The sequence below is a fragment of the Felis catus genome, chromosome C1, assembly GCF_018350175.1.
Source record: "Felis catus isolate Fca126 chromosome C1, F.catus_Fca126_mat1.0, whole genome shotgun sequence".
Lineage (NCBI taxonomy): Eukaryota > Metazoa > Chordata > Mammalia > Carnivora > Felidae > Felis > Felis catus.
In genome coordinates, this window is record NC_058375.1 from 218863254 (window position 1) to 218889621 (window position 26368).

The window sequence follows — 26368 nt, forward strand, 5'->3', positions numbered from 1 at the left end:
GCTTTGTGATGCTGAGCTTTACCGAGGTGTCAGCAAGCTGGTGGGCTCTCCCCTGCCTGCCAGTCAGGCGCGGACCTCAGCGCTCAGCCTCCCCCACCAGAGCTGCCGTGCTCAAATGGGTACGGCACAGGGCACTTGGGCAGATGTCCAGCATCCGCAAGGTGCATGAGGCACAGGACATCTGTGTTCTACTCAAGGAGATGAGCCTACATTTACTGGAGTGTGGGGTCCCAGGTTTGTTAGACACACAGACTCTTAAAGCTCTTCTAGAATCCCCACAGAACCCAAAAAACATTCTTCATAACAACACGGTGATTTCTGCCTATGATTAAGTAGTGTCTTATAGCAGAAAAATATACTACGAGTGACTGTACGATGAAGCATTACAAGTTAAGTTTAACACATACTTTCATTGTGCAATTTCACATCAGGAAGAAGGGACTCTAGAACCAGTGAAAATAGTGCCTCCCCTGAAAAACAACATAACCCTTCCTACAGTAAAGCTAAGAAGGAACATACCGTGAAACAGCTCGGTAAGACTAAGCAAGCCCTCGTGGGGGCTGTGAATGTTGGAGAGTGACGCCGTTGCTTCTCTTTGACCAGGGGACAGGTGCAGCTCTGCGGGTGGAGCCCTGCTTGAGCCGGGCCGGGGCTGTGGAGGGGGGGCTCTGGCCAGGGTGGTGCAGGCTCGGGGCGTGAAGCCCTGCCCACCAGAGCTGCCCCAACCGTGAGTGGGTCTCCTACCGTAAGTCAGTGACGGGCTGAAATTGTCCATTTGAGTGTTCTGCAGATATTTCTGGAGTACCTGCCCCCCCCGGGGAGTGTAACGTAGAGGGACAAGGCAGATAATAAAGAGAACGAGGGTGCTGCCTTCGCGTTAATGACGAGACTTTTGATGGAAACTGTAGCCGAGAGGGGTGGGTGCGGTAGGGGCGGGGTGCGTAGGCAGAGAGGCTCTGAGGACGGGCCATCTGGACAGAGAGTTGACAAGGTGACGGGGGACGTGTGGACGTCCGGGAACAGGCAGAGGCCCTGGGCGGGGGGGCAGCCTCGCCTGTGTGAGTGATGGGAGGCCCAGCAGCGAGGCGGGCAGGGAGGGGAAGGGGGGAGTGGCCCCTGAGGAGGGAGGCCCGAGGTGTGGGCCACGTTGGTCAAGTGTTTGTAGCGAGTGTGAGCAGAAGCCCTGGGAGGACGTGAGGCTGGACAGAGGCCTGATCAGACTCAGGTTTTAGAAGCATCTCCTTTTGAAACTAGAGAGGTGCAATTATGGAGGCCGGATGGCAGGTAGGTGTCCGGGTGAGACCTGATGGCAGGGACCCAAGTGTCACTGGTGAGAGCAGACTGGGTGTAGGACACATTTATAGAAGGATGACAGATATGCGGGGTGACCGCGGGGCACTTGCTGGAAAGGAGAGGGCACGGAGGTAAGGTCAGTGGGGAGGGGCCTGGGCACTTGTGAGGCCCATTCACTGAAGCGACGGGGCTTTGGGAGGAAACGGTTGGTGGGATGGGCGGCAGCACGAGGAATTCTGCTTCCCGCGCACGAAGTTCAAGTGCCTGCGAACAGCCCGGTGGTGTGTGGAGACAGCAGCCGGAGGCGTAGGCCCGGGGTTCAGGGAGGGGCAGGAGCCACTGAAGGTGACGTCGAAGGAGGTGGGGGTCTTTCCCTGACATAGAAACTCGTGTGAAATTCAAGTAGGGGGCCGTGGAGATGAAGAGGGCGGGCTCTGGAGCCCGCCAGGACCTGCAGGGCGGAGGCGGTACTGCTGGGGGTCCCACAGTCCCGAGAGAGGGTGTCCTGAGAGCCGGGGGCCGGAGGGGCGGCGGGAGGAGGGGGGGAGGCGTGTGTCCTGTGACTGTGGAGGAGATGAGCGAGCATGAGCCTCGTGTGAAGCCCTGTCCGTCCCAGCGGGAGGACCTGCCCCACACGCAGAGTCCTCTGCAATGTTTTAATCTGTTGTTAACTATTTTGTGTCAGGAAGAAAGGAAGATAGTATCTCAGCTAAAATTTTAGGCTCCAGAGTGTCTGGATTAAATAATGAACCAGATCAGGAAACTACGACCTCGGATATAGGTAAGAAAAATATATTCTTTAGTTTAAATTCTTTACCACTTTGACGTAAAGTATTTATCTCGGTGTAGTTATATTTTTTATTATTCTAATCATGATGTACTGAAGATCAGAAATGATACCAAATATTGATACAATATCAATGACATTGATATTCCACTTGCTTTAATTTGCTAAGTTATGATAAAGAATATTAACTCAGTTTCAGTTAACTTTTACGTGCCTTTTTACACGTAACTCATTTTCGCATCTGGATCAAGATGCTTTCTTCATCTTGCTGTTGGGATTTAGAAAAACGATGTGGACGGGTGGATAGAGAAATTATTCAGCTTTCCGGTCCTGCTCTGCTGTGTTGTATTAAGGGAATGCCCCCGATAAAGGTTTTAGGGTGCTTGCTGCGGCACGAGGGGACGTTGTTGCCCGTGGCTTGCGCTCTTACCCTGAGGCGGCAGTGGGACAGGTGCGTCGCGTCCCCGCCCTGCTGCTGTGGAGCCATTAGGTGCATGAATTCGGGGTTTCAGATGGGGTGATCCTTGATGAGTGTCAGTATTTGTGACGTTAAATTCTTCAGAAATATTAAGAAGCTTGAGTGACGTTTAAGAGAAAATATAGCGTAAATCTTTTTAATGCTTTTTTAAATTTATTTTTAAGAGAGAGAGAGTGTGAACACGAGTGGGGATGGGGCAGAGGGGGCTCTCACCGACGAACTTGACGGCGGGGTGCGTGCTGCCGTTCGGCCACATCCTCTCAAAGTATACGGATCTCCTTTCTGCGGAGGCTCAGCTGCGCGCAGCTCCGAGGAGGGGAGCCCTGGGCAGCCCCCGTAGCACGGGAGAGGGGTGGGTGGTGCCGGTCGTGTGAGCGGAGACTGCCACCTGGGGCAGCCGGCCGGGCGGTGACCGTCTGCCCGTGTCCCAGACCAGAGGGAAGACCCCATTCCTGCCGTTGCCACCTCTTGGCCTCAAGCAAGCTTCCTGGGTGCGTGGTCCGAGCCGCAGGCCCCTCTGCGCTCAGTGGGTGTAGAAGCACCTGCCTTGAGGCTAAATGAGCTCCGCCCAGAAAGTGGCTAGCTTGTCGCACGTGGGCCACACGGCACCTGCTTTGCAGATGCCCCGTTAGTTACTGTGGGTCTCGTGCTGAGATGGTCTGATGGGATGGAAGTACACCCGAGTGGCTGTTTAGACCTGTGCCCTCACTTGGTGGGTGTTCTCTCCGGAACCCTGTGGCACACGGTTCTCAGTTGAGAGCTTCGCAGAGATCGGAACGGAGCCCGGTGCCCCCTGGCGGCCACGAGTGGAGCCCTGCACCCGGGCCCTGGGCGGTCCCCTCCCTCCACCCCCTGCCCCTACGTCCCGCCCCTGCAGGTCACCAGCATGCCTGTCACGGGTCATCTCGTGCTGTCGGGACTCCGCTTTCTCAGCTGCCTCACCGTGGCTGATTTTCCAGTTGGGCGTGATTTCCAGATCCAGTGCTGGGTCTGCTCACTGAGCCTTTCCTCCCGGGTCCCCTCACCCTGAGCTGGTGCTGCTAAGCCATGCTGGCCCCTGTTGTGCCTGCTCCCCGGGCCCTGGCCTGACTTCGGCCGCAGCGGCCCGCCCGCGGGACCGGGGCGTCACGGGAGCGTTCCTGCGTTTTGCTGTGTCCTCCCTCTTGCTCTCCCACGCGCCCCGAACCACCCCACAGGGAAGCTGTCCGCTTCTTCCCTGCTCCGTATCGGAGCGCCAGCTGCGTGATGGGCCTGTTCTCTCTGCCTCTGTTTGACGGGACATGGGGACATCCTTACAGCTGCGTTGTGCTCGGGTGCTCTCACCCATGTCCTGTTGCTTTGTTGTGTACAACTTTTTATTATAAAAATGCAGAGTTGGGGCGCCTGGGTAGCTCAGGGTCAAGTGTCTGACTTCGGCTCAGGTCACGATCTCTCAGTCCGTGGGTTCGAGCCCCGCGTCGGGCTCTGTGCTGACGGCTCGGAGCCTGGAGCCTGCTTCGGATTCTGTGTCTCCCTCTCTCTCTGACCCTCCCCTGCTTGCACTCTGTCTCTCTTTCTCTCTCTCAAAAATAAACATTAAAAAGAAAGAAAGAAAGAATGCACAAGACCTTGGAAGCGGTGAAATGGTGCAAAGTGTCATTGGTCCCCTTGAGATATAGGCAGAGGCGAAGCACTTGGAAATCACTTACCGTGTGGTGGGTTTTGTATGGCGTAGGAAAGTTTTGACACTTCCAAATAAAGTGTAACAACCTATAGTTCTTGTGTTTTCTTTTAAAATTGATAATCTACAGTTGCCAAGCTGATGTTTAAGTTTAGATTTATTTTTGAGGTTAGTATATCATACTCTTTGGTTGTCTTATAGATCATAAGTAATTAACTATTGGAATCAGGCTGTTTAAAGCATTTTTATAGATCAAACAAAATTTCCTTAGAAAATTGCGTGTCTTCTATTGTATGTAGTTCTATTACATAAAATCAGGTCTTTGATAGTTAATGATAGTTTGATTCTGATATAAACTGTTTATTTGAATACTTTAAAGAAATTGTAAGGTTGTGTTTCAGGAAAGGGAACAATTTTTCTAATTTTATTTTTGTCTCCTGATTTCATTTTAGAGAGTGAGGTCCTGTGGTGATGGGTTAGCTTTCTACCTTGGGTCCTGCCACAGTTTAAAATCTGTTCCTCTAGCACCTCCCGCCCCTTATTTTTAGTATAAAAAATGTTTTATTAGGTGTTTGATATTTTTTCTATTTTTATAGACATTGGCACATTAGTCAGCCATCAGTACACAAGTTATTTGGGAACTTCCGATCTCTAGGACTGTGCGCTGTGCTGGAAGGATTTTTCTCTTCGCCCTGCTTTCCTGACACGGCCACCTATTTGCGGCTTCTCAGTTGGGCCTGGCCGCAGTGGGGAGGCGGGTGGAGAAGGTTCTGGAAATGGCGGTGGAGGGGCTAGTTGGCTTCGGCCGTGGGGACTCCACGCCTCCGCCTGGGCCGAGTGGGCCTGGGGTCTGCTCACAGTCCGGGCACCCCTTCCCTCTCCTGATCCCACAGCCACGCTGAGAGGAACGTTCTGGGTGTGAGTTCTCCAAAGCTGCCTTCGGCGGGTGTTCTGGGAGTTTGTGGGGTGGGAGAGCAGGGTAAGTACTGGAGCCGGAGGGGACCCGCCTGTGTGTGCGTCTTCGTGACCCATTTTAAACTGTTTTATGTCAGGCACAAAAGAAGCTAATACTAACTCAGCTAGCGTTTCAGACGATAATTCAGCTAGTCTGAGGCGTGAGCACGTCGAGCCAGAGCCAGCAGTGAAGCAGAAAGGTAAGCGGGACACCCGTCTCCTCACTCCTTTCTCGGTGAGGGAGAGGGGTCCCCCCAGATGTAACCCCGGGGGCCTCCTCTCTCCCCAGAGGGCGGTGGCCAGGTCCCCTTGGCTTTCTGACCCACACGGAGTCCAGTCCCCGGTTCTTCGTCGGGACTGGATGTGGTGGGTGGCCCGCTGTCGCCTTTTCACATCAGCTGGGCTAGGGCAGGCTGGTCACTGCGTGGTGACCCCAGTGTCCTTTCTGGGGTGGCGGGCGGAGCCCAGGCGGAGTCGGGAACGACCCGAACCGAGCGTCAGAGTCACTGCTGGAGTCCCGTCGGCGAAGCCGCACACCTCCCACGTTTCGTGTTCGGAGAGGACTTTTAAACAGCTCGGGACACTGCCCTGACCCGACGTTTCTGTCATGTCCTCGGGGTGTCCTAAGTTGCACCTTGGTGAGATTCTGCTCTGGGCCTGGTTTTTCTCTGCATCGAGAAAACGTTGTGGTGAAAGATGCGTCTGGCGTTTGTCGGGCACGTGTCGGGCTCGGAGGGGACGTCCCGCAGCCAGCGTCCGCGGGCCGGGTGACAGTCGTCGGCTCGTGCACGCCGCAGGCCGGGTGCGTGGCAGGCCCGAGGCGGTGGGCGCGGGGACCTGGCCTGGGGGGGCGCCGTGTGGTGAGGGGTGCTGGCCGGGAGCGTGGGGGCCACGGGGCCGCATGGGGCCGGGTGCGTGCTGGCTGAGCGGCTGAATCGCACGTGGGTCGCGTCAGTTTGGTCCAGGCGGGGGCGGCCTGGGCCGTGTGGGCGGTGGGGGGACAGGCAGGTTCCGGGGTGCTCTGGGCAGGGTCTGCCCAGGGAGGGGGTGTGTGTGGGCGGGGAAAGAGGCAGAGCTGGTGAAGGGTCCGGACGAGACCTGCGCCCCTGAGGCTGGAGCCCTCGCCCAAGGGCGGGGGACCCCGCCTGCGAAGGGGTGAGGCCGCTGTGAGCTCACCATCCGGGTGTCGGCCTTGAGCTCCAGCAGCCGCGGTGTGTCCCCAACCCGATGGCGTGAGTTTTGACGAGAGCTTAGGAGTCTGGGGTCCAGGGCCAGGCAGCACGGTGTCGAGGAGAGGGTCTGCTGCTACCTGCTCTGGCCCCAGGGCAGGCCCGTCCCGGGGTTGAGCCCAAGCCCCCCGTTGCCATCACCCCGTCCTTCCGGTGGCGCTGTCTGGAAGCGCCATTTCCGGGTGCTTCCTAACCACCAACCCACAGTTGCACTGGGCCTGGCCCCTGCCCTGTCACTCTGTGCAGTGTGACCTCCGGGAGGCTCCTGTGTTGCCTACGTATGGGCCCTATAGGGCCTCCCGGTTCCCGTCGCCCCGGAGGCGTGGCCTCTCCTGTCCCTAGAGCCACCTTCTGTGGGGCACCATTCACGTGGCTCTATGACCGGTGACCAGAACGTTCTCAAGTGCGCCTTAGCGGGCAGGCTAAGGTGTCCGAGGAGCACGCTTCCCCCTGTGGGTGCGTGTGTGCCCTCGGGGCGACCCCGGGTCCCTGGCGCTGACTCGGACCCGTGCAGCTTCAGTGCTTCTGCAGACGTGGTCGTGTCACACAGAGATTGTCCTCTTGTGACTTGGGGTCCACCCCACCCCTGCCATGCTTCCACTCGTGTGCTTGTGGCCACGTAGGTCACCTCTGTCCCCAAAAAGCAGCCCTTGAAGAAGGATCCTGGGTGAAAAGAGCAAAGGTAGCCCATAGGGAGCTAGGCCGTGGCAGAGCCCTGCTGGCCAGCTCTGCGGGGAGGGCCCCGTCGCTCTTGTCCAGTCGTCAGAGTGCCCGGAGCCTTGTTTGCCAGGTCACCCCTCTCGTCCCTCGTGTCCCCGTCGGTCTGCCGGCGGCTCCCTGGGCGTGTCAGCTGTTGCCGTGTATCTTTCATCTGCGTGTGTGATCCTCTCTCTTCATATCCCTTTCGTCTTTTCATTAATGGCATTTTATGGGTCATAGTTTCCTTTCTTCTTTGTCTTTCCCTCTTTGAAAACGAAGGGGTCACAGTGGGACACTGGAAAAGGCTCCGAGGAAAGGGCCGTGTTTTCCCGACAGGCGTTTGTGTTACTTAGTTTGTGTTTTTCCCTAGTCCTGCTCGTTTATATTCCGAGCTTCACTAAAACAAAAGTCGGTTTTCTGATGTGCCTTTTTTTTTTTTTTAGGTGACTCCCCTAGTGATACAGGTAAGGAATGGCCTGCACTAAGTGTGTTTGCTATGAATTGTGTGTGTGTGTGTCAGTATGAACACGGACTCTCAGATTTGTTAAGGAACCATACGTGTCCCACTTTAAGATTTAATCTACACACCTTATGTTCCAGAAGAATGCATCTCAGGACTCTTTCCAGAGTAAAAAGTACATTTCTAAATTCAAATTTTGATTCATTCTGTTCTCTAGAATACAAAGGCTTTTTACTTTAAATAGTGGGATGAATTTAATTGCCTTAATAGAGTTTGTTACTTACCGATTAAGTCCTTTCACCAAAATGAAGAAGCTTTATTCAGATTACAAAAACAATTTGGTCCATACCCAAAGTAGAATCTGTTTAAATGCAGAAAAATATGAAGAAGGAGATGAAAAGCACTGTTTTTCATGGAAATGACCGGCCTTCTAGGACCCCTGTCGTGTGTGTGTGTGTGTGTGTGTGTGTGTGGTGACGAGATACACTCGTCACTGTTACATGTTGGAGTGATGACGTTTTGTGCAGAGGGTCCGGTGTGCGGCTGGAGTTACCCACCGCCCGTCACTAATACATGGTGGCAGGTGACCCTCTTGACACCGCTGATTACACACGTCCATCCTTCTCAGGTTGTAGCTGACCGGATCCACCCACCTTTTCAAAGAAACAGAATCGGTTTGTACTTCCAGGGTTTGAACGCCGTCTCCCAGATCTTCACCACCTCTAGAAACGACTGTTCTGTCTTCATTAAAATGATAGACGAATAAAGCTCGTTTGCGTTTGCACTTACCTGATGGCTGTCTTTTCAAGCACTTACCTATTTGTGTTTCTTCCTTTGTGAATTGCTGATGCGATTGTCACGCTTCAGAAGAAGTCGGACCTTCTGTCCAGGAGAAATCCGAGCTGCCGAGCGAGCTTCCGGCCAACATCAGGTCTGCGGCCAACGTGCTCTCTCTTTGCACCTTCTGCCGTTTGTCCGGTGCTTGAGCTTAATTATGAGGAAATACCTGTACAAAGAACGCAAAAACCGTTTGCTTAATTTTCACATGCTGGGTGTGAGTAACTACACATAGGGCATTTTAAAGATTTAGGGAAATTCATAATTATGGTAATGTTTTGATTACTTTTTGGATCTTAAATTTAATGAAAATATAGGATTAAAAGACGGATACTTTCAACTTGTCAGGTTACTGGAATGTTCTTAATGCTCTGCAGACTGCATCCTGACCAGTTGACGGTGGGAGATTAGCGATGACATTGACCTGGGTTTTCTGTCGTCCCCTTTGAAATGTGCAAGTGTGTCACATTCCCTCTCTGGTTTTTCAATATCTGGGTTTAGAAAACCACCTCGGCCTGGGAGTGCGAGACCAGCGCCTCCCCGGGTGAAGCGTCAAGACGGGGCAGAGGCGCTCACGGCGGACAGGTGAGGCCTCTGCTGCGAGGTGGGGTGAGGGTGGAGAGGGCTTCCTGATGGGGGAGTGTGTGTGGGAGGGGTTCGGGGCGCGCCGGGGGTGGTGGGGGGGAGTACGGGGCGAAGCGAGGCTGGGCCCCGCTGGGGGCAGGATGATGCTTTTGAGGGTTGAAGGGCCTGGTGCCGGAGAAACGTGTACCGTTTCAAGAGCTCACGCCCAAGCACAGGTTCCCTCCTGACCTTGTACAAGGTCCCCGAAGCCAGGAAGAGGGTGTGCACGTGTGCGTGCGAGCCTGCATGTGTGTGCGTGCGCTTGGCTGTGCTGTGATCGTGGGGAGGGAGTTACGGGCACTCGGTGAAGCGTGGTTGTGTTAGGCGGGTCGGGAGGAGGAGAAGGCAGGTGGGAGCCGCGGTGCGTTTGGTCTGGAGGCTTGTGGTCCAGGCACAGGTGCAGCAGGAGTTAGTGTGTGAGCAGAGGGGAGCTGACAGCGGCCTGCAGTGGGGTGGCAGCGGGCGGGGCAGTTCCTGAGAGTGGCCACGGGAGGCGTGAGAGAGCCCTAGGATGGAAGCGGTCACCTGGGGGGACAGGGCCAGGCCTGCGGGCTGGGCAGCTGGGTGTTAGGCTGACTCAGATCGGTGGTAGGACTCGGGGGAGAGGAGGTGCTGGGCAGGGAGCGGGACCCAGAAAAGTGGGACCGGGGGAGGCTGCTGTGTTCCTGGGAGAGACCCAGAAGCAGGGGTCTGTGGCCACATTGCCACCCCTGCCCTGGTGTTGCAACTTGGAAGAATAGGGCCCTCCAGGTGAGAGGCCGCAGGCGGAGGGCTGGTGTCCAGAGAGTGCGGCCAGGGGAGGGGCAAGGCTCTGGGTGGGGGAGGCCCTGGGGGCCCTTGTGAGATAGGGGCACAGGGAGGGGCCTGGGTGAGGACCAGAGGCCAGCATTAGTGGGGGCACAGAGGGCAGGACTCACAGGGACCCAGGCCTGCATTCTGTGATGTTCTGGAGGTGGTTGGTGGTTGACCTCCTCCCTTGGAGCCCGGGGTGCATGGGATTGATGCAGACGTGTGGCCAGCACATTCCTGTGTGATGTGATTTCTGGTGCTCCAGGACAGGGAGTGGCAAAGCCGTGGCCAGTGTAATTGTAGACGCACAGAACTCCGACGGTGAGGAAGACGACCAGTTTGTGGTGGAGGCCGCCCCCCAGCTCCCTGAGATGTCCGAACTTGAAGTGGTGAGTTAGCGGGAGCGTGTTTTGTAGTTGCACTTGGACGACGCTGGAATCCATGCTCCCGCATTCAGGTTCCGGAGACAAACATTCCTCTAACCTTTCGGTTAGATGTCCGCCTTCTTTAATTCTGTCGTTGCTTTGGGGACATCCGCAGAGGCAGGATTTCGAGAATCAGCTTTTTCCTCCTTCCTTTCCTGCCCAGGTGCCAGCGGTAGACGTGGAGGAAGAGGAGAAACACGGTGAGTGTGGGGTGCGCACAGCTGTGCGCGGGAGGGGTCCCGTGCCCTTGAGCTCTGAGCGCCCCGTGTCGGCCAGGGTTCTGAGGAGCATCAGTGAAACACCGCAGCACAGATGGGCTCCTCCTCTGTTGGTGGCTCATAGTCCCGGATTCGAGGGGTGCAGCGCCCCGGGACCCTGGGGCTCGGTCAGTAGCTTCCAGCGTGGCGTGGGGTTAAGGTAGAGGTTCGACCTCTGGGGTTGTTTCCAAATCGACAATATTTGTAATATTTGTTCTCTTCCCAAATGTCTTTGATTTCAAACAGTTGCAAAAGCAGGAAGAGTCTCCTAATGAACCCCCTTGTACCCATCACGTGGCTTCAGCCGTGATCGGCTCATCTCGTTTTCTCTAAGCCTCTGTCTGCTGCAGACCCCCATTCCCCACGCTGTTTTCTTTGTTTTGTTTTTAAGTTTTTATTTATATTCCACTTGGTCAACATATATTGTAATATCAGCATCAGGAGTAGCATTCAGTGGGGCACCTGGGTGGCTCAGTCACTTGAGTGTCCGATTTTGGCTCAGGTCATGATCTCACAGTTCATGGGTTCAAGCCCTGCATCAGGCTGTGTGCTGACAGCTCAGAGCCTGGAGCCTGCTTTGGATTCTGTGTCGCCCTCTCTCTCTCTCTCTGCCCCTCCCCTGCTCATGCTCTGTCTCTCTCTCTTTCAAAAATAAACATTAAAAAACAATTCTTCAAAAGGAGGGGTAGCATTCAGTGGTTCATCCCTTGCATAAAGACCCAGTGCTCAATCCTGAGAAGCGCCCTCCTCAATGCCCATCACCCCTCTGACCCATCCCCCACCCGCCTCCCTCCATCACCCTCAGTTTGTTCTCTTTCGTTAAGAGTCATGGTTTGTTTCCCTCTTTTTTCCCCCCTCCCATGTTTGTTTTGTTTCTTAAATTCCATGTATGAGTGAAATCATGTATTTGTTTTTCTCTGATTTACTTCACTTAGCATAATATAGTCTAGTTCCATCCATGTTGTTGCAAATGGCAAGATTCCCTTCTTTTTGATGGCTGAGTAGTATTCCAGTGTGTGTGTGTGTGTGTGTGTGTGTGTGTGTGTGTGTGTGTGTATACCACATCTTCTTTATCCATTCGTTAGTCGATGGACATTTGGGTTCTCTTTGGGCTATTGTTGATAGTGCTGCTATAAATATTGGGGTGCATGTGCCCCATCAGTTCTGTATGTTTCTGTCCTTTGGGTGAATACCTATTCATATTTATCCAAATTACCCAATTGCTGAGTCATAGGGTAGTTCTAGTTTTAACTTTTTGAGGAGCCTCCATATTGTTTTCCAGAGTGGCTACACCAGTTTGCATTCCCACCAACAGTGCAAAAGAGTTACCCTCTCCGCATCCCTGCCAACACCTGTTGTTTCTTATGTTAATTTTAGCCACTCTGATAGGTGTGAGGTGGTATCTCAGTGTGGCTTTGATTTGTGTTTCCCTGATGATGAGTGACGTTGAGCATCTTTTCATGTGTCTGTTGGCCATCTGGATGTCTTCTTGGGAAAAGTATCTATTCATGTCTTCTGCCCATTTCTTCACTGGATTATTTGTTTTTTGGGTGTTGAGTTTGATAAGTTCCTATAGATTTTGAATACTAACCTTTTATCCAATATGTTGTTTGCAAAGATCCTCTCCTATTCCTTTGGCTGCTTTTAGTTTTGTTGGTTGTTCCCTTTGGTGTGCAGAAGCTTTTTGTCTTGATGAAGCCCCAGTGGTTCATGCTTGCTTTTGTTTCTTTTGCCTCCGGCCATGTGTCTAGTAAGAAGTTGCTGTGGCTGAGGTCAAAGGGGTGGCTGTCTTTGTTCTCCTCTAGGATTTTGATGGTTTCCTGTCTCCCCCAGATTGTTTTCAAGTCCTGGAGAAGATCATTTCTTCTGTTAACATGTCACGTGTCCCTCTAAAAGAGAAGGGCTCTTTAAAAACATATATATAACTATAATTCTACTGTGGTAACAAAACAATTTCTTAATGTCATCAAATACTGTTTTCCTAGTTGTTTTGTATATTTTTTTACTTTGAGTCAGAATCCAAATAAGGTCCCTGCGTTGCAACTGATTGATGTTAACTCTTAGGTCTCTCTTAACCTCCCTCCCCTTTTCCCTCATAACGTATTTGTTGAAGAAGCTGGTTGGTTGTCCGTAAGAGTTTCCCACAGTTGGGTGTTGCCTGCGATATGCCTGTGGTTTTTCGCATGCTCTTCTGTGCTTGTAACTTGGTTCCAGAGACCCAATCAGGTGCCAGAATACTTAGTAGGTGGTGGTGCTTCTTCTTGACGTCTGCATGTCTCTCTGCTTGTGTTGTTAGCCTGGTGGCAGGACGGACCTGCCCTTCCTCAAGGTTAGCCGGAGGACGCCATCGTGCACAGCTTTGCCTCCCCAGCCGTGGCCCCAGGGCTCAGTCTCTATGGGAGAGGTGGGAGGCATGATTCATGCTCTCCCTTTGTTGATGGGTTTTCCTGAGTTTGTTTCCTGTCGCCATCCAAGCTGACTATTGAGGGTTGGTGTTGATACCTGTATGAAATCACAGGTTTCCTTTTAATACACGTAATGTGCTTCATTTCAAGCCAAGTCAGTCTTTCTCATCAGTGTTCTGACTGTCCAGTGTTGACTCAGCGGAACCTGTTCGAGTGGCTGTCTGGGACCTTTTGACACATCCCGGGAGACTTTGCAGCTTCCTCGTCTTCTGATATGGGGAAGACGTTTCAGGCTCGCTCTGCGTGTTTCCCGCCCCATATCTGGAACCTTCCGTCTCTCCACGGAGCCTGGCTGCATGTTGCCTCTGGATTGGTCATTGTGTCTAGGGGTTTTCTTACCTTTTTTAAGACGAGAAAAATGTATCCAAGTTCACATTGGCATTTCTAACGCAGCTTTACTCTTTAGAGTTTTTCCTAAATCTTTGATTTTATACATGCATATCTGTCTCATGCCCCGCATCCTGGCTCCTAGCGCCGTCAGCTGTCCGTTTGCTGTCCCCTACGGCACGCACAGCACTTGGAGAACGCCACCACCGGTAGTGAGCCGCAGCAGATGACTGAAAACACTAGGAGTTTTCTTGGTAGGTCTGTCTGTTCTCAGGGTGCGTCCCACTGGGGACGGACAACCAGTTAACGGAACAGTTCTTTGTTAGGCTACGCTTGCCACTTTGATGTTAAGTTTCTTAGTTTCATTTTGGTTTCAGTTTTTAGGCATTGAAAAATTGGATTTAATTTTGTTTTATGTATGTAAAGTAGTCACTTGTTTCCAAGGTCAAATGTACCAAGCAAGATAGATTCAGAGATTCTGGGCTTCTGCCCTGTCCTCTCCCTCCCCCTGTAGGAAACAGTGAGAAATACGGCTTATACTTTCCTTTAAAAAGTATACGTGAATACGTGTCTGTGTGTGTGTGTGTGTCCGTCTGTGTCTGTCTGTGTGTGTCTGTTCACCGGGATCTATGCTTCTCCATCTGGCTTTTGTCACTGGGCAGCGTGTGCTGGCATTTGCTCTGCACTGGTGCGGGGAAGTGGCTTCACCCCTGCTCCCAGCCCCGGCCTCCCTCACTGACCAGGTGCTTGGGGTTTACTCAGCCAATTTCATGTTGATGTACATTTGGGTGAGATGGTGTTTTAAAGAAAATGGTGGTTTTTTTTAATGGTATTTACCCCATGGGTAATTCTTTTTTTCTAAGGAAGCTGAAGATTCTTGACTTAATATAAAAGGAGTATCTTGTGCTTAGAACCAGCTCAGAATTGTCACACGTGTTTGCAACACTTACTGTTTAATTTACTCTTCCTCTTCATCGTTTTCCATTTACAAAGTTTTGTTTTTTTCACCTTTGAGGAGCTCATTTCTTTGAAACGCTGAAATTTTTTAAAATTTAAATCCAAGTTATTTAACATACCGTGTAATAATGATTTCAGGAGTAGAATTTAGTGACTCATCCCTTACATACAACACCCAGTGCTCATCCCAAGAAGTGCCCTCCTCGGTGCCCCTCACCCCTTTACCCATCCCCCCTCCCACAACCCCTCCAGTAACCCTCTGTTTGTTCTCCATATTTAAGAGTCTCTTAGGTTTTGTCCCCCTCCCTGTTTTTATCTTGTTTTTGCTTCCCTTCCCTTATGTTCATCTGTTCTGTGTCTTAAAGTCCTCATGTGAGTGGAGTCATATGATGTTTGTCTTTCTCTGACTAATTTCACTTAGCGTAATACCCTCCAGTTCCATCCACGTCGTTGCAAGTAGCAAGATTTCATTCTTTTTGATTGCCAAGTAATACTCCATTATATATATAAACCACATCTTCTTTATCCATTCATCCATCGATGGACGTTTGGGCTCTTTCCGTACTTTGGCTACTGTTGATACTGCTGCTGTAAACATTGGGTGCATGTTCCCCTGCGAATCTGCATTTTTGTATCCTTTGGATACCTAGTAGTGAAACACTGAAATTTTATCCTGAATTTCCACCACCAGCTACTTATCAGTGGATTTCAGACTCTCTTGCACCAAATAAAGATTATTTGAAGCCATTTTCAGTATAGAAAGAGGAAGAACAAGAAATTAGTGTCCTCCCCACCCCCTCCCCATTTAGAATGGAAGGGCTCCTCAGGGCGGGCAATAACATAAAACCACTGATTCTCAACAGGAGGGCTTGTGAAAAAGATTCTGGAGACCAAGCAAGACTATGAGAAGCTTCAGCAGCCACCCAGACCTGGAGAGAAGGTAAGGAGGGCTTTCTGCAGAGGCCGCACACACTTGGAAGGTTCCCCCCACCTCCTCGGCCGGGAGGATAGAAAACTCGGGGCTCCTCCAGTGTGTCCCGGGTGGGGCCGCGGCCTCGCCTGGGGGCTCGGGAGTCAAGGCCAGAGGCCTGTTCTGCTCTGACCCCGTGGCCGTCCCCTTCCTGCCTGGTGCATCCCGTCTCCCTGCTTGCAGGGTCGGGAGGCTGGCCGCCTGGCCCTGGCCGACGGCAGGAGAAGAGCCTGGGCAGCTTCCGGTCTGGCTTTTCAGTCTACCTGCTGTTAGTATGTGCCCTCCAGCGGTCTTGCTTACCGGTGTGGGACGTCCTTTTGTCGGGACCCACGGGCTTCCCGCCAGCCGCCACCCCTGGGCATGTGACGCTGGGGTGCCTGCTTGCAGGCCAGGTGCCTCCAACGTCACGGCTAGGTTTCTGTTACAGCCACTTTAAAAAATAAGAGTGTATCTTCACTTACTGGTTTTTTAACAGAAAGATGTTTTTTGGATAGTTTTGCTGGCAGCCAATAATTCCAATAAGTTTTACACACACACATGCACACGTGGATAATTCTGCCTAAAATGTCCTACTTTGTCGTGAAGATGTGGCCCGAAGCCGCCAGTGAGAAGACTGGTGAGAGTGACATTCGAAGGGCGCCTGTAGTGTCACGGGGAGGAGGAGGGGCAGGGGGGGGTAATGCTGCTGAGGCCTCGCTGAACAGCCCCCGCCGCGCTGGCTCCTCTGCGGCCTGTTGTCTGTTGCTGTGGAATTTTAATGTGTCCTGCTCCCGTTCAGGCCTGCGGAGCTGGCCTGGTGTCCCTGGCCGTATTCCTGGCACTTGAATGTGTCCCTCCAGGCTGTTCCTGGAGGTAACCTTTGAGGCTTCGCTTGGTTTAAATTTTATAGCCTTGCTTTTTATGCAAAGCACGGAGGTCTGTGCTTCAGACTTCCTCGGAAAAGTCCACTTCAGAGTAGGTATTTTGACTTTAGAAGATACAAGGAAAAAAACGTCCTTGTTTGGTGAACAATTTGCTGCTTTAAAAAAAGTACAGTTAGTATGGGGGTGCCTGGGTGACTCAGGCGGTAGAGTATACAGCTCTTGATTTCGGCTCAGGTCCTGATCTCATGGTTGGGGGATCGAGCCCCTGTTGGGCTCCGCGCTGGGCGTGAAGCCTGCTTGGGATTCTTGCTCTGCCCTGCCCCTGCTGCTGTGTGCACAGGAGCGCTCGCTCGCTTGCTCTCTCTCAGAAAAATAAAAAAGTACAGTCTATTTTTTTTCTCATTATTTTTAACATTTATTTTTGAAAGAGCGCAAGTGGGGGAAGGGCAGAGAGAGAGGGAGACACAAGATCGGAAGCAGGCTCCAGGCTCCGAGCTGTCAGCACAGAATCTGACGCGGGGCTTGAACTGAAGAACTGCAAGATCATGACCTGAGCTGAAGTCGGTCGCTCAACCCACTGAGCCACCCAGGCACCCCCAAAAGTACGGTTTAGTAAGTGTTTCAAGGTCTGTGTATTACAGGCAGGGGAAACGCATGCTGCTTTGTTTTCTTTAGTGTGTTGGTAAATATCAGGTTTACACTTCACTGACTAGTCTTCTAAAAACCTCTTAGAGTTTTTTAAATAAAAGAAATTAAAACACACAGGAAAAGTTGATGTCTTTTCTGCCTTCGCCCCAGGCCCATTGTCCCCAGGGCAGTCACAGGGAAGAGCTGGTGTGAGCCTTACTTTATAAGCAGTTCCTACTGCTTCGGGGGTTTTCGGTGCTTCCCCCTGGTGCTGGTACGTTTGCTGGTCGCTTCCTTCAGGCCGCAGTGTGCTTCTGAGACCTTCCCCGTTTGGATACCTGTGGATCTAGCTTGTTCCTCTTAACTGATAACTAGTATCCTGTGGTTTATTAATTCCTTTGTTGACGGATGTCGTGTTGACTCCGCCTTCCACTGTTGTGAACACACCTCCACGTCTCCAGGCAGATGGGAGCCAGTGTCTCCGGGAACCGTAGTCAGCCAACATTTTCTGCAAAGGGCCACGCGGTAAATATTTTAGGCTTATGGGCCATACAATCTATTGCAACTTCTCAGCTCTGCTGATAGCCTGAAAGCAGCCCTAGGGAGGACAACAGGAGACGGGATGCGTGGCCGTGTTCCAATAAAACTTTATTCACAGCAGCGGGACCAGCCTGGCGCTGGGGTTTGCGACCTTGCTTTAGCGTCTGTGCCCAGACCCAGAGCTCCTGAGCGTGCACAGAGCTTTGATTTCACCCCATACCGCCAAATCATTCCCCGAGTGGCTGCACTGATTTACTCTCCCAGTGGAGTGAGACTCTGTTTCCACACGTCTGTGCCATCCACAGTCAGGACGGTGAACGTGTGCGTCGCCCTCCACAGTGGCCTGTGCCCTTCGGAATCCCTTCCGGCCACCTCTCCCCACGCCCCGCTCCCGCCAGGACCCGCCAGCTGCTCCTCTGCTCCTGGTCACTCTTGTTTGTTTCCCAGAATCGCAGATGGTGGAGTCACATGGCGTGTGCTTCTTTTCGGTCTGGCTTCTTTCAGTCATCGTGTTACTTTGAGATGTATCCATTTTTCAGCATGTGTCCTTTGGCTTGCTGAGTCGTAAGCGCGTTGTAAGATACACCCACTGCAGTTGTATGGATTTATCATCCTCTGTAGTGGGTGTATCCATTTGTCAGTTGATGAGCCGTCGGGTTGTTTCCAGTTTCGGCCAGTTACACTCCCTTACGAGCCCTTGTGGGGACAAACACTTTCGTTCCTTCGGGTGAACACCTAAGAGTAAGATTGCTGGCTCACGTGGTAAACGTATATTTATCTTTTCGGGAAACCGCCGGGCTGTTTTCCAAAGTGGTTGTACCGTTTACATTTCCACCACAGCAGAGGAGAATTCCAGCTTCCCCACGTCGTCGTCAGCACTCGGAACGGTCAGTCTTTCTAATTTTTTGTGTTTTAATTTGCATTTCCTTAATGGCTGATGATTATTCTCTCTTCACTGCTGCTTCCCCCTCTTGCTCTTTTCTTCGTATTGAAGTCTTAATGTTGCTAGCTTTTCTGTTCTCTTGAACGAATCCTTTCTTTTCGTTTTGCCAAGTCAATTTCTTGAGTGAGTATATTCCGTTTTCCTATTTCCTTTTTGAGTCTCTTTGGGTAATTCATACTTGAATCAGTTAGGATTAGGTTCACCTATGAGTGAAGGAGAGATCGAAAACATTAGTGGCTTAAATGACGTGGAAAGTGCTTTAGCTCCTGAGTCAGAGTCTGGAGGTGGCGCCTGTGTGACCCCCGTGCCTCAGGGCACCTCATGGGCCAAGGTAGCTGTCCCGGGTCCATCCAGGACTGCCTGCCAGCCAGCAGGAAGGGGAGAAGGAGAAAAGCATGCCCCTTTCCTTCCAGACTCTTTCTTGGAAGCTGTGCCTGCTGCTTCCACTTCCGCGATAGTGGCCAGATCTTTGTCACTAAGGGGCCATGAAGTGAAATCTTTATTCCAGAAGTCAGCGTGCTCAGTTAAAAATCAAGGTTTTCACATAGACGAGAATTTGCCAAAATCCCTCACTGCCTGGAGTGCTCAGAAGATGATATTTGCAAGGCACATGGGTGAGTGGAGGCGGCTGGCTGCCTGGCTAGGGCCCGAGGGTTTCTGGAACCAGCATCTCCCACATGCGGGCTGCACATGGGGCAAAGAAGCTTTGCTGTAGAGGCGAGAGCGGAAATCCGCGTCCCCTGGCTGTGCCTTCTCCAGCCTTTCTCCAGGCAACTGTTGCGTCCACGTTTTCCAAAGTCGTGACATAAACATGTTTCAGCTGTGCCTTTGTGATTTTAAAAATATGCCTATAGTTACAGTTTTCCTTTTCTTCCCAAAATTTTGTGTCTTTTTACCTTGAGACTTTAAAGAAACAGTTGAAATAGACACCCTCTAGCAAAGGATCAACTTTTGGTTTTGTAGATAGACACTTTTGTTTTCATTTCATTGATTTCTATTCTTTATTTTTCCTTTTAATTTCCTTGGTTATTTATGTTTTTAGTCCTTGTGTAAAATACTTAGCTCTTTTATTTTTAGCCTTTATATTTTATTTTATTTTATTTTGTTTATTTATTTTTTTTTTTTGAGAGAGAGAGCATGAGTCGGGGAGAGGGGCAGAGGGAGAGGGAGACCGAATTGCAAGCAGGCTCCACGCTCAGTGCAGAGCCTGCCTCGGGGCTCAACCCCACGACCCTGGGATCATGACCTGAGCTGAAATCGAGAGTCGGACGCTCAACCGACTGAGCCACCCAGGTGCCTGAGTCTTTGCCATTTTTAAAAATTAATTAATTAATAAATCTATCTATTTTAAGTTTATTTATTTTGAGAGAGAGAGAGAGAGAACACAAGAGTACAAGAGCAGGGTTGGGGCAGAGAGAGAGGGAGAGAGAATCCCAAGCAGGCTTCATTCTGTCAGTGTGTAGCCCAGTGTAGGGCTTGAGCTCGTGAATCGCGAGATCATAACCTGAGCCAAAGTCGGGCACTTAACCAACTGAGCCACCCCGGCACCCCTGAGTTCTTGTCATTTTAAACAAATATACTTAAGGCCGTACATTTCTCTTTAAGCATGGTTTATCTTTGAATTTTTAATATGAATATTAAAAGTTCCTTGAACTTTAAGATGAAATACTTTATTTCTTTTTATCATGTGGGTTATTAAGGAGTCTGTTCCATAGCTTTGAAACATACGGGTTTTTAAAAAGTCTTTTTACTGGCGATTTCTAATACAATTTCACGTTCAAAGAATATGGTCTATATAATATCGATTATTTGGAGTCGAGCTTTCTCTGAGGCCTAGGGCAGTTTTCACAGGTGTTCCGGAAAGCTCGCAAGGTGTGTGTACCTTCTGTACTTCGGATCCAGACTCCAACGCGCCTGGTTTGCTGAGAGGCGGCTGTAAGAATCTCTCCGAGCTGCGTCGGCCGCGTCTGCCTGTTGCCGTTACTGGTTTATACGTACCCGTCGTAATAGTAATTGCTTGCCTTCTCTCTCTCTCACTTAAAAATCAAATGGTAGATGTTTCCTCTGCTTTTCACATAAATTGTAGTTGCCTTTAGTCTCGGTACTTTGTATTTTCTTTGGAGGCAGCGTGTGTTTTCAGCATGCCTGTAGCCCAGCTGTCTCTCCAGCCGGTCTTTGAAGTTGTGTTGGAAGAAAAGCTATTTCTTATTGCACTAATGGACTTGAATAACACATTATAGAATAAATATGTGAATCAGGCCGCTTTGGGCATTTTCTTCATTGTCCTGACCAACTTGCTCTCTTTTCAAGAGGAAATATAAACTCTGCTAATAGTAAGATACTAAGCCCATGCCAGCATTTTTTTTCCTTCACATTTATGAAGGGGTTTTTGAAAAACAGCCAGAAGAGCAGTTTTATTAGTGTTTCTTGTGCTTTAAAAATACTTGCTTTTTGAACGTCATAAATAAGATGCTTGAGAGTGATAGGGGGCAATTCAGAGATGGTTCCCTCACCGGGAAGTGCTGCTCGGGGTTTCTCGGGCCTGCTTCTCTCTCCTACATTCTCTTTCGGGTTTCTCCACATCGTGTCCGTTCTAATCGAATGTAAATTTTAGATCCTTTTTCTTTTCATTCAAATAATTTTTTAAAATTTATTTATTTTGAGAGTGATGGTGTGAGTTGGGGTGGGGAGAGAGAGAGAGAAAGTGAGAGAGAGAGAGAGAGAGAGAGAGAGAGAGAGAGAAAGAATCCCAAGCAGGCTCCCTGCCACCAGCCCAGAGCCCAGTGTGGTGCTTGAACTCATGATCCATGAGATCATGACCTGAGCTGAAATCAAGAGTCAGACACTTAACTGACTGAGCCACCCAGGCGCCCCTCATTCAAATTCTTTATTTTGAAATAGAGTATTTCTCTTAGTGGATTTCTTTTTTAGTGTATTTAAAGTTTTTGTGATTTTACTCTCTTCACCTGTTAAAAAAATTTTTTTTTAATGTTTATTTTTGAGAGAGAGAGAGAGACCAAGAGTGAGTGGGGGAGGGGCAGAGAGAGAGAGAGGGAGACACAGAATCCAAAGCAGGCTGCAGGCTCCGAGCTGTCAGCAGAGAGCCCGATGGGGGGGCTCAAACTCACGACCCGTGAAATCGTGACCTGAGCCAAAGTTGGACACTTAACTGACTGAGCCACCCTCCCCTACTCTCTTCACCTTCTTTCTTGGTCACATAAAGTGTGTCTTATGGAGGTTGTACATCTTTTCACATGTGAAGTTGGTGTGTGTGTTTAATTTGACGTGAATGTATGTATTTTACTGCCCTTCTCGGTGAAAGTTGTAATGAGGGACTAATGTAGCTATCAGCTGTCTACAGAGATTATGGACAGTCATTTGAAAGAAGCATTTCTTTGGGAATGTGTACCTTGACTCTTGACATGACCTTTTTTTTAATGTTTATTTTTGAGAGAGAGAGAGCGGGGGAGGGACAGAGAGAGAGGGAGACCAAGAATCCCAAGCAGGCTCCACACTGACCGCGCAAAGCCCGATGTGGGGCTTGAACCCATGAACTGGGTGGGGAATCGTGAGATCATGACCCGAGCCAAAGTTGGATGTTCAACCTACTGAGCCACCCAGGCGCCCCTTGAAATGACTCTTGACGGATGAAATGACCTTATCATGCACATGTTGTATTTTAGTTACAGTAAGTCGTGTATAGTGAACAATTGTTAGCTAGATTCTTACATGAACATCAGGGATTTCTATTTTATTCCCTTAGTTTGGCGATCTGAATACATCTTTAAGTTATGTCTCATTTTGGTCACTAGGTGGTGCAGTTTCATCACAAATACTTGAACCCTGTCCTGAAAAATGCTCTTCAGAATCCCTCCTTAACTGAAATTCTGCACCTGATAAAAAGTATGTTTAGTTTGGATGTTTGTGGTCCCAGTATTATTGGGAAAATAGAAATACTGTTTCCATTTAAACTGCTATGAAGGAAACAAGGGACACATACTACGATATTCTTCACTGATGAGACTTCGGTGGCCAAACAGGGAACCACTGACCCTGTCTTTAGTCAGAAAGGGTGAGTTTTTGTTTATTTCAGGAAATAAGGCCATCGCTTCATGTTCCCAAGAAGTGCAGTTTCTTCCAGTATGCAGGCTGCGGATTTTAGATTTTGGATGTAGAACTAGATTGTCACCAGCAAATTATCAACAATATCACTTAAAAATATTTACAGACACATGCCATGGATATATCCTAGACTGTGAAAATGGTTTGGAAACCATCAAAATGTCACATGTATGTGAACTTTGTGAAGATCATTACAAGTAAATAGGCCTTCTTTGTATAAACAAAGGTCATAATGTGGATAAAGTATCAGTCCTTTTCCTGAAAATACATATGTGTGACTTAAAATTGGATTGCAAAACTGTGACTAGCTGTAGTCTTAAAAACATTTCCAACTCAAATACCCATCGTCTTCTGTTTCGTACGTTCACTCAGGGAATGGTAACACAAATAAAGATTTTATTTTTACTCAAAACGTCAACTTGAAATCCGTATCATTGTATTTGTCACTTTTCTAGATTTAGTCAGTTTTGGCCTGACCAGTCATTGTGGCCTCGTGTCCATCAATATCCTATTTGCTTTGTGTAAACAAGTCTTGAGTTTGACTTTCACAGCCTGAGTCTGTGGAGTTGGGGGCTCAGTGCAGGTGCCGGTGTTGACACATGGTCCCTGCAGCACGTTAATGAGGGATCGAGTTCTAGCCTCGGGAAGAAAATCAGTTGGTAAGGATTAGAATGCAGATCGAGGTCAGTCACAGTGACCGTAAAAGGTGGGCGAAGCTCAGCGGACCCCAGTGTGCTTGTGCGGAGAGCAGTCGGGGAGCAGTTCTAGAAGCTACGGCCGCCCAGCGAGTGTGGGCCTGCCGCGGGGGAGACTAGTGAGGCCCCGGCCCTGCTGGAGAGTTCTCTCCGGTTTGCAGAGCCGTGAAGACTTTCAGAAGTACCCAGTGAGACCTCACGAAGGTGTTAAAGGGAAAAAGACCCTTGGAGAGGAGAGGCTTACCCGCGATCGGGCTGAGCCTGGGCGAGCCGTTGGCGTGGTCTGGCTTCATTCTTGGCTGGGAGCCATGTTGCTGGGCGGGGGCCCTGGGGTCTCTGCTTGCCCGGGGGCGAGTGGGGGTTCCTCAAGTGACAGCGGTGAGGAGAGCCACGGCAGCTCTCCCCTCTTGGGTCTCGTCCCCACACGTGACCACCTCCGGTGTCACCCTGGCGCCCGGCACCCGGCCCCAGGCCTTGTGCTCCAGGCCTATGTCCCATCTGTCATCTGGCTCCTGGACACAGGGTCTTAACTCAGGAAGGCACACGGGCTCCTCGGCCACAGCAGGCGGGTCTCAGATTTCCAGGAATCCCCGCACGTGTTGGGACACAGGCCCTGTCGTGCGTGGAGCTCTCGGCTGTAGGTGGAGCAGTTGTTTCCAGAGTTATTTTCATCCCGAAATTCCATGTTTCTTGGCTTCACTTTAGACAAATTTACTTCTTGGTGACTTTTTTCCTTATTCTTATTTTTGTCCTTTCTAAAACGTACACATTTGTGCTCATTGTTTTAAGTGAGAAACGCATTTGTTTTATTTTCCGAGTTCCCATCTGTGTTGTTCCTGCCTGTTTGCTTCTGACTTGAGAAGCAGCTTCCCGTGAAGCACTCTGCTGCCCGAGGGACAGGCTTGGCGGATAAATGACCCGTTAACCCGGGCGACCTGGGCTCAGAAGGGGCCGACATGGCCAACCAGTGACATGGCTTTCTCCCTTTTCTCTGGGAGATGGGTTTCAAGGCAGTTTTTTTTAATTTTTTTTTTTTCAACGTTTATTTATTTTTGGGACAGAGAGAGACAGAGCATGAACGGGGGAGGGGCAGAGAGAGAGGGAGACACAGAATCGGAAACAGGCTCCAGGCTCTGAGCCATCAGCCCAGAGCCCGATGCGGGGCTCGAACTCACGGACCGCGAGATCGTGACCTGGCTGAAGTCGGACGCTTAACCGACTGCGCCACCCAGGCGCCCCTCAAGGCAGTTTTTAGGGTAAAAAACTGAAATGCTTACATCACAATACATACTTTGATTTCCTACTTGTAGCAGTGATGCACGTATAATTTTTCATATTGGAGCATTATCAAGGTTTTCTGATTGAATTCTCCAAACCTTTCTTTCTGGCCAAAGACCCCTCCCCACCAGCCGGGACCCCTTAAATAACTAACAGAGCCTCTTGGAAAGCCTTCTCACCGAGGCCAGGACTGACAGCCACTTAGTGAAGAGCTTGCATTATGCCAGGGTTTTGCTCTACATAAGCCTTAAACTTCACAGGAAATTCTTGGGGCGCCTGGGGGGCTCAGTCGGTTAAGTGTCTGACTTCGGCTCAGGTCATAATCTCAGGGCTAACGAGTTCGGGCTCTGCGCTGACAGCTCAGAGCCTGGAGCCTGCTTCTGATCCTGTGTCTCCCTCTCTGTCCCTCCCCCACTCACGCTCTCGCGCACGCTCTCTCTCTCTCTCTCAAAAATAAGAATGAACATTAAAAATTTCTGATTTCACAGAATATTCTTAAATCCGCTTACAAGGAAAAAAATTAAGATAAAACAGAAATGTGTTTATTTCAGGCATTTGGTTTTCTGTAAATTATGAATAAAATACACCGCATGTTAACGCATGGTCTGAAGTTCACTCTTATAGGCGTGCTTCCTGTTACAAACACGATGCATTCAAAATGTTTTCTTCATTAGGCTTTGAAACTCAGGAGTAATTTCCAAATACGCGTATCTTTGGTACTCACTAGGTTTCCAGGTAGCTTGTGAAAGCTTTATTGTATTACAAATAGAGTTCATTTGCATTGAAAGATGATAGAAAATTATGTTGTAATTGTAACAAATAAGCCAAATGGAGTTAATCATTTTACACAGCGTTAAAAGCAACTTTTGAAGAAAAGCAGATTTAGAAGCAGGTCAAACATTTTAAGTTGTGAGGGGCACTTTTGGGAACTTTCAGATCCTCCCGAGATCTGATCACCATGTTGAAGGTCCTGACAGAGTATGTCGCGTTGTCCTCGCGGGGTCTGCCCTGCTGGGCCCATTTGGGGCCTTGTGGGTTGCGCTCAGCCTCCAGCAGGTGGAGCGGCCCCTGGTCTGGGAAGGAAGGGCTCCTCCGACTGCACGTCCCCGTGCGTGGTAGAGGCCACCATAATGTCCTAACGCTCGGCCAGCTTCGCTTGGGTGTGCCGCGGCTCAGAGAAGGGCCCCTCACCCCCACCCACAAACTGCTCAGAACCAATGGCCGACCTCATCCCTGAGTACTTGACCGATTGCTGCAGACTGGGACCTTCTGCATCAGCACCGCAGGAGCCCGGGCCTCCCAGCGCGCCCTGCATAGAAGCGCCCAGCCTGGAAACAGTGCGCCCTCTGCACTTCCGTGACCTTGTCGACCTTGAAGAGGGTCAGTCAGCTGTTTCGTGGAGGGGCCCTTGGGCTGGGGGGTGGGGGTGGCGGGGGTTGTTCACGGTTAGATGCAGGTAGTGCCTCCGGGGCAGGAATCTCCCAGAAGGGAGGCGGCTGATGGTCCAGCATCCGTCCCAGGGCGCGTTTCCTGCTACCCCGTGACTGCGGTGCTCGCCCGGGTCTCCCCACGCGGAGGACCCTGCCAGGCTGCCCCACTGTCTGCCTCCTTTTCCCCCTGTGATGACTCGCCTTTTCTGGAAGGTACCGTGAAGTGTGAGTGTCCTGCTCTTACTCTCAGTGTGACCTCTTGTTCATATCATCGCGGGCTCACGTGGGCGGGGTTCCTCAAGGGCGTAGACGCTCTGCCTCCTGTGTTGGTGCTCACGGTGTGTCCGCTTTGTCCAGTGGGGGCCCCTTCAGGTGGGCGTCTGCGTCCTTGCCGGCTGCTCTGGCTGCCTTCTTAGCTCACTGGGGTGTCCAGCGCCTCCTCTACTCTCCCTGCCCCCGGAGCCGCCATTTCTCCTGCTCCCTCTTGGCAGAAGCCAGATCTGCTGTCTGTGTGCCCACTGCCTTTGTGGTGTGTCAGCTCTCAGGCCCGCTCAGTGTCCGAGCCACAGGAACTGTGTGTGTGTGTGTGTGTGTGTGTGTGTGTGTGTGTGTGTGTGTGCGCGCGCGCACCATGGGCATCGGGCTAGTTTCTTCCCTTT

At 50.7% G+C, this 26368-nt stretch overlaps 1 protein-coding gene across 6 annotated transcripts in view; it reads left to right on the forward strand.

The window, feature by feature from the left end:
- The window catches only part of TRAF3IP1 (TRAF3 interacting protein 1), a 60957-nt gene that overhangs the window by 11397 nt on the left and 23192 nt on the right, over positions 1-26368 (forward strand). For 2 of the 6 annotated variants that reach the window (XM_019838975.3, XM_011285589.4), the window contains exons 8-16: positions 432-533; positions 1979-2074; positions 5271-5372; positions 7544-7564; positions 8428-8491; positions 8899-8982; positions 10076-10199; positions 10399-10435; positions 15105-15181. In XM_019838975.3, coding sequence (XP_019694534.2) covers positions 432-533; positions 1979-2074; positions 5271-5372; positions 7544-7564; positions 8428-8491; positions 8899-8982; positions 10076-10199; positions 10399-10435; positions 15105-15181 — 707 coding nt within the window. The remainder of the gene's footprint in view (positions 1-431; positions 534-1978; positions 2075-5270; positions 5373-7543; positions 7565-8427; positions 8492-8898; positions 8983-10075; positions 10200-10398; positions 10436-15104; positions 15182-26368) is intronic. The other 4 variants (XM_019838973.3, XM_011285590.4, XM_011285592.4 and 1 more) reach the window with 4 other exon arrangements.